The sequence below is a fragment of the Mus pahari genome, chromosome 16 (genome assembly GCF_900095145.1).
Source record: "Mus pahari chromosome 16, PAHARI_EIJ_v1.1, whole genome shotgun sequence".
Taxonomy (NCBI): domain Eukaryota; kingdom Metazoa; phylum Chordata; class Mammalia; order Rodentia; family Muridae; genus Mus; species Mus pahari.
The window spans coordinates 13,548,947-13,557,113 of NC_034605.1; the positions used below are offsets into that span (position 1 = coordinate 13,548,947).

The 8,167-nt window shown below is 41.3% G+C and overlaps 1 protein-coding gene across 2 annotated transcripts in view; it reads left to right on the forward strand.

Annotated features, from left to right (window-relative positions):
* The window catches only part of Adarb2 (adenosine deaminase RNA specific B2 (inactive)), a 531,509-nt gene extending 524,232 nt beyond the window's left edge, over positions 1 to 7,277 (forward strand). The window contains exon 10 of one of the 2 annotated variants that reach the window (XM_021215573.2): positions 1,376 to 7,277. In XM_021215573.2, coding sequence (XP_021071232.1) covers positions 1,376 to 1,425 — 50 coding nt within the window. In that variant the 3' untranslated portion in view covers positions 1,426 to 7,277. The remainder of the gene's footprint in view (positions 1 to 1,375) is intronic. The other variant, XM_021215571.2, reaches the window with a different exon arrangement.
* Positions 7,278 to 8,167: the final 890 nt, after the last annotated feature.

The following is an 8,167-nucleotide window of genomic DNA, read 5'->3' on the forward strand; positions in this document are numbered from 1 at the left end:
CTCTGCCTCTGCCTCTGCCTCTGCCTCTGCCTCTGCCTCTGCCTCTGCCTCTGCCTCTGCCTCTGCCTCTGCCTCTGCCTCTGCCTCTGCCTCTGCCACAGCCGTACAAATGTGGGTCCATGACACAATATGCTGCAGTCCTGATTAGAACTCTCTGCCCCTGCCATGCCTTCTCTGATCCCTTTTCCTATGTCTCAGTTTCTCCGAAGAGTCTGGAAAGTTTGGGGAAACACAAACTCTTCTTCCTTGTTGAACAAATAGGTCCTCTTCTTGTCCACATGATCATGGGTCACTGGCCAGAGTGGACAGACTGATTACAAATACTCTGGGGAGAGCCCGCAGTGTCATCTAAAGCTCACCTACCACAGGCCTGCCCTCTGCCTTCCTGCTCTTTAGTTGGGGGAACCGAAGAGATGGGGAATCTTCTCCCTGCCTTACGTTGCTCCAACTTTTGCCCCCTATGACTCTGAAGCCAAATAACGTCCTACTTTTACTGCCTTCCCCATATGGTTATATGGTTAACTAACCATATAACTCAAATTCCTTCTGTCCTTCGGGCCACGATATTGTTTGTACCTAAACCCAACCCAGCAATCTCTCTCCACCCAATCAGGTTTTATTATTGGTGCCATCCTCTTTCTTTCTGGGGTTTACTGGGTCTTTTTTTTTTTTTTTTGAGTTGTGGGTCTTCTTTTCTATCCAAGGCTGCCCTTGAACAAAGCCATTCTTCTAAGCCTCCTAAGGGCTGAGATTATAAGTGTGTCATCACAGTTAGCTAAGAAATCAGTGGTCAGTTCTTAACAGAAGGTAAGTGGTATGTCACGTGATACATGTATTAATCATCTACACTTCTGATGAAGCACAGCATCCTAAACAATTTTCCAAGAGAACTCAGATAAATGCACTCCCGTTTGGTTTGGTTTGGCTTGGTTTGGTTTGGTTTGGTTTGGTTTTTCACATGTGTATGTATGAGTTCATATGTTCAAGAGGGAGAATGCATGTACACATGAGTTTGGAGGCCAAAATTCAATGCTGGATCTGATATAGCATCTCTCACTGAACTTGAAACTCGCCAAGTGGCTGACTAGCTAGACAGCTAGTCTCAGGCACTAACCTGTCCCCACCATCCCAGTGCTGTAATTATAGGTGTACACTAACTCTTCCAGCTTTTTAAGGGGTTGCTAGGGATCTGGGCTGAGGTCCTCATGCTTGTGAGCCAGGCATTTTACCAAAAAAGCCATCTCCCAAGGCCCTGCCACTGTAGTGTTAAGAGAGAGAAAGAGAAGCAAAAGGTTGACATCAAGCTTGTAGTTTGCTTGTGAAATGCCTCCTGTTAACAGGACTGGCTGAACGCACTCTCTTCTTCTTTCCGCAGCTAAGCACACGGATCCCCAGCCATGGAGACACACCATCCATGTACTGTGAGGCCAAGCGGGGGGCTCACACCTACCAGTCTGTTAAACAGCAGCTCGTCAAGGCCTTTCAGAAAGCTGGTCTTGGCACCTGGGTGAGAAAACCACCGGAGCAAGATCAGTTTCTACTAAGTCTCTGAGTGGCTAGGCTCCTTCGCCATTGGACCAGAGGGAGATGCCTGGAGAGGACGAAGCCGTACGGTGGTGTGGTGTGTCCATCGGTTCTTGACCTTTGTTCTCCTTCATTGTTCAAGAACACGCGGCTCCATGTGTGAATGAGAGATTAGATTTGAGTTTGGGTCATGCTGCTTCTCCCTGGGCTGTTAGTTCCAAGAACCCCATCCACCATAGCTAGAGGTAGAAGCATTGCTGTGTCAGTCCCATCCCTTACTGGGTATCAAAAGGAAATTCTCTATTCAGGCAAGGGGAGTCCAGAGGCAAGACTGAAAGGTAGAACTAAAGTGTAGCTTCATGCATCTTCCTCTGGGCTTCCTTTCCCTTCCCTTCCAAGGGCCTCTCCAGTGGTGTGAGCGAGTCTCGCCAGCACAAGTTTATATGACATTTCAAGATAAGCCACAGGTGGACAGGAAAGCCATGGGCTCCCCGACTCCAAAGAACCCAACAGGAATGCTGTATTGTTCTCATTATTCATTCAGACCTTTCCAACTTCTATCAAGAAGGACTTGAGACAGACACTGTCAAAGAGCAGCTAAAGTGAAAACTATACTTATGACACAAAGGGATAGTTATCTAAGACAGGAAAGAGTCATAATTGATGAGCTAAGAAAATTATTCTTAAACTGGCCAACGATAGTATGTTGCAAACAATCCCAAGCCTATCCACTTGATGACAACCTCTCCATTGCTGTTATAGATAATGAGAATCACAGAAGTGAGAACTGTAGGGTGATTAACCGCTACCCAATAATCTCTCTACTAGGTATGAGTAATGAAGCTGAGTCTTAGATCAAATTCCAAATTTTAAGTGAATTTTTATTAGAAAGAAAGCACACGCACACACACACACACACACTCAGTGTAATCTTTAGGTTTGAGGAGCTGCATGCTCTCTATCATTTTAGGTCCCTTGATCATCATGCTGCATGAATAAAATAATAATAGCAAGAAAAATAATGATGACTTACCGTAGCTGCCAAAATTAAAGAGACAGAATCACGCCACTTTTAGAAAAGGCAATAGAGTTCATCGGTAGACATAGATTTCTTTAATATTTAGCCTACATCATCATCCCTAAGAGGAAAAAAAAAAATACAGGCAAGAAGAGGCATGTTGCCAACCAATGTTTCTTGAACTAATTGTCTTTAAACACTTGGAGCTTATTTCTAACATTCATCAAGTTAGTTAACATGTGTCTAATCTTTTCTATTTTAAGAAATCCCATGTAACGGGCTGGAGAGATGGCTCAGCAGTTAAGAGCATTTGCTGCTTCTATAGAGGACTCTGGTTGAGTTCCCAGCTTCCACATGGCAGCTTACAACCATCCGTAACTCCAGCCCCAGTGGCTCCACACATCCATGCAGTGAACTTATATAAATGTGGGCAAATTATCATAGACATAAAGTTAAAATAAATAAATCCTTTTTAATCCCATCTGAGATGCATTACGGATTTCTGTTTCATTTTGTTTTGTTTTTAAAGAATAGGAGGAACCATGTCTAGAATATAGGAGTCTTGATTAGAATTCCAGCTCATCAGTCCCCAATAAAATTCAACCATTACATCATGATGCTTTTAGTTTATCTTATATTGCAGATGTCACAAGAATTCGGTAAACATGAAATACATTCAATTGTAGCTATCTGATTCAATAAAAAGAGAAGTGGAGATATTAATTCCTTGGATTTAATATAAGATCACATCACTAAAGTCCTTTGAGAAAAGAATATGAACACCATTGTAGGAATGTTTTCAAGATAAACTTTCAAAGACATGCAAATGAGTGATTCGTATCACTTGTTCATAAATACTGAGGAAAATGTAATCTTAACTCAGGGTAAAGGCTAAGATCAAAACGCCAACTTACAGTGATCCCTGATAACTTGATATATCACCAGGAGGAAGCTTAGAAACCTGAGAAACCTTGAGAGCTGAGTGTGGCTTAGCTGCAATCCTTCAACTGTTAGGCACAGTGACTTCCTAGCTGAACTCTAGGACCTGCCCTCAAATCACTTGTATTCTGAGCTATTGAATGGAGAGCACACAGCACATCAATGCAGTGAGCTCCAAACAGGGTTATTGGTTATACAAATAATTGGCATTAACTTCAGGTCTTAAACAAGATGGAAGGAGGCAGAATGGGGCACCTCTCAGATATCCTCAGTGAATACCACCACTTTGGCCTATGCAAGAGGCAGAGAAAGCAGTGGCTACCCAGCACCATCATGGACTATAAATTCCAGGGCTAGATTTATGACTCCTGGTGTCTACAGTACTGTTTCTCCAGAAACAACCCGAACTTCCCTAAAGATGATTCTCTCCTTCTGAAAGGAGGATTCATTCCACCCCTGAGCACTAACATAGAGATTTGCTTATTTATTTTAATCACATGTATATAGGTGTGTGATTGTGCGTGGGTATGTGCATATGTGTGCAGGTGCCTGCAGGAAGCTGTAGAGGGTGTCAGGGCTGCTGGAGTGAGAGTCACACACACAGTTGTGAGACACCTAGTATGGGTGCTAGGAAACAAACATGGGTTCTCTGGAAGATGCTTTTAACCACTGAGTTAACTCTCCAGCCCTGAGAATCACTTGTTAAATCAACAGGAGATTCCTATATAGGAGAGCTAGGGGATCCCACATTTGTTTATAGAGGTAAAAGAATTCTTTAATGCTACAAGGCAATTTTAAGAAACTACAGCTTTTCCAAAGAGACATCCTAGAAAATGCTTTTTTTCAATAGTTGACTATCTTGCAAGATACGTGTCAGAGTGAATGTAAAATAAAGGAGATGGGAGGAAGGAGGCAGAGGGTCTCTGAATCTCTTCAATGAAAAGAGACTCACTGAAATTATCTAAAGTGAACCCTGCTATGTGCTTAGAAGCAGAGGTCAGGAAAAGACAATCTTCCAAGAAACAGGAAAACACAAAGAGGTATTAAGAAGGAAGAATGAAAGGCCAGGGTACATTTATTATCCGAAACAGACAGGTAGCTACATCAGGGTTACACACCTATACCATGTTGGGTCATATGTGTGCTACCCCTGACCTGTGGAAACCCAACCCACTCCAGAAGTAACCAGCCACCAAATCTGGCGTAGAATCTGGTGTACATGGAATAATCCATGGGACATAGCATCTAATGTAGGTGAATCCCTGAAAGGGTCAGTGGCAAAAGCGTATGGACTCTTCTCACCTTTCTATCCACAAAAGCATCCCAACAGTGTTTTAGGCTGCCCTGCGTTTTAACTACTGAGTCAGTGTCTTGGGAGTGCCTCAGAGACACCCCATCTGACGTTTCTACAGGAGTGAAGCATAAATAGGTGGCATTTCTCTGTTAGTCACCCTGAAAACAAATACAGTCAAAGGAATCCAAAAGAATATGGTTAGAATATAAAGAGGACATTCAGGCATCTTAGCCACCTCGGCTGTCTCTTATCTATCTGACTACCCCCAAACAGTCCCCTCCCCAAGAATCCCTTTGATCTTTACACCCTTTGTTTTCAAATCCTCTGTCTTCTGTAACTGCATCCATTGAGCCTCACTCCTAGAGTTCAGCATTATCTTTATCTGTCTCCAAAACACATGTTGCTTTCCTATTGGGGAGGTAAGCACATTAGGGTTTCCTGCCTGGTTCTCAGTCAGAATGCCAGTGCCTGATCATTTGTGAGGCCTCCCACAGGATCCAGCCCCACGGTAAAGGCCACGAGGATGTATAAGCACTGCTCATTCACCTGCAGCAAAAGATTTCACAACAATGTATAATATCGAGTTATTGAATTCAGGATTTCCTTGAGTTGGGGGTTTTGCCAAGGAGATTTGCAAGTCTCTAAGAGTCGTTTCCTTTTGATTTCTGTGCTTCTCTTGGAACCTGTATATATCTATCACACTATTATTGATTTTGTGATGTCTTGTTGTCTCTCATAGATGGCAGGCTAAGTTGCTTTTCCAAAAGATGCATAGCTCATATTTTTTCCACATAATTTCCATCTCACAGGACAGTTCTTATTAATAAATTTAAAGGCTTTTTGTATAGTGTTTACCATATTTGATGAGCCATAAATAGTAAATACATAGTATACCAATGCCCAGAATAGAATAGTTAACAGTATTTTGATGAAATACTATTTTTAGATTATAAATTTCAAGATGAGTCTATAGTATCTTGTTTAAAAAAAATTTAAAAAGACAATTGAAATTTAAATATAGTAGACATTTTTTTATTTAGGAAAACTTCTATGATCACTTTTATGAAGCCATTCTAATAAAATGACCTAATTGGCCCAAAAGATAATAGCTATCATTTCTAATAGCAACCAAAGGAAATTTAGGAAAGGTCTTTCTTTTTATGTGCTACCATTTGACTGCTGTGATCACTGCTTGCTGATGACGTCTCAGCATTCGGCAAACCCTGTTTCCCCATCACTCTTATCTAGGACAGTTTTCAGAATCTACCATCTCAGAGAGGACTAAGAAATCCACTAGGCTGAACATTTCTAAAACTACCCCAGCTCTGGATGTTTACATAGTTCATGAAGGAGTGGGGAACTCAAAGTGCTGTCCCAGGAAAGGTTGTAGCACCAAAACTCAACCCTTGGCTGGGGTGTGCGGTGGAGGAGTGATATATAATGTTGTTAGGGGAAACATGGGCGTGGACTGTGGTAGTCTATGGAGAACTTGGAGGGGATTGACCCCTGGGCTTTGTCTACGGTTCTGACTTGTAGTTGATCATGAAAACAACTAACACTGGGAACACTCAGGTATTTGTGGCTCTTGTTAAACTTCTTCCTCAAAGTATGAAGGTGATGAGTGATGTGGGGAAATAAGGAAACAGAGGCAAAATGACATAGGTGGAGGCCACCAGAGTGAAGCCATGGAGAACGGAGCATTGTCCCATACAGTTCCCCCCATTCCAAGTCTGGGAAACCAGAAAATGAGGTTGTTCATTTTCCCTACCAATTCTGCTTCTTCAGATTCACTTCTCCCTTCCCACCACCACCTTCCTGTGCTTCCCTCCTGGTAAACATCTGCCCAGTTTGTTCCGGTCCCCTGGTATATCTGAGAGAAGTGAAGTGCCAGGGAGTCTGCTGCTCACGGAGGAAGCTCCCTGGGTGTTCGTGTGATAGAGTGGCTTTACAGGGATTTATTTACAGCGATCCTTTTGGACTCCCAGAGCAAGTTCATTCCATCAGACCTCTAACCAAAAGAATCATGGATGGCCATGTCACAAGAAATGTAAACCAAACAATAGTACCCCTGCAGGGAAATGTACAGTATCAAAACCTGGAGAAAATACCATCATATTTCCCAACTCATCTTTTTTTAAAAGGTTGGAGAGATGATACACCCTTTTAAAGATAAAATAAAAATTATCTGAATTCTAGTGCCTCTTTCACGTGGGCACCCAATTTCTATCACCCAGAAGTCTGTGAATCAATTTAAAGAAATCTTTCCCAGCAGTGCCCAGCTAATTTTCAGCACTTTTTACGTAAAATGAACATTAAAAAAAATAGTCATTCTTAGTTGAAGGTATGTACATAAAAAAGCATGATTGAATGGCAATATTGTATCAATGGATGTATATTTGTAATATTTGTAAAATAAAAAAATCCAAAACCTTACAATATGAATTTACACATGTTAATTTGCCTCTTCTAAGTTCTGTAAATTGCACTTTGGTGATACCTGATAAGTGAATGTTTCTCTTAAGTGAATAAAAATATCAAGTAAAGTTGTTCTTTCCTGGATTGTCTGGCCTTTTTCATCAAGCAATGTATTGGGAAATGTCTGAAACACTGTGATATATGGGGCGTAAGTAAAGCCTGAGGTGGGCCAACCTTCTTCAGAGAATAGAATATCTGTCTCTAAAACCTTTTTCTCTAATAATAATCACATCAGTTATTAGAATATGCCAGAGTAATAGTCACTAGCCCTGATGTTGCTCTTTTAGAATGTATGTAATCAAATTAGTAAAACTATCATGGACTTGGGAATGAAACTACCTGTCTTCAAGCCTTGAGTGACTTTTGTGAACCTCAGTTTTCTCACTGTTGGGTGTTGGAGACAAGAGATATCTATAGTTTCACGGGATTTCCCTGGGGGATTCAAAGAAGTCACAGTGTAACAATGCTTTAAAATGCTAACACATTGTAAAGATATGGCAATAGCTGACAATTGTCCTGGTGAACACTGATCCTACTGGATACTGGGGCTTATGATAAGCCTACAGCTTCACCAGGGCATGGTTACAGCCTCAACTCTACCTCTGCACTGACTGATCACTCTAGAGGTCAGTCTAATATTACCCAATAGCATATGTTGCTTCTTTCCAGAGATATAAGCGTGGACAATATATTCATAAAGAGGCTTTTTTTTTTTTTTTTTTTTTTTTTGCTAATGAAAAGGTCTTTGGGGTTTTTCTCCCATTACCCTAAGAATCGACAAAAACTAAAAAGTATGTTGAACAGGGGTCCTCTATACTAACATTTGAAAGACTAAGTAGTATCTTTTGTTTCAAAGTGTTCTTATCCTACAATGTATCTGAAATTCTACTACACATGCACTTTAATCCAGAATAAGG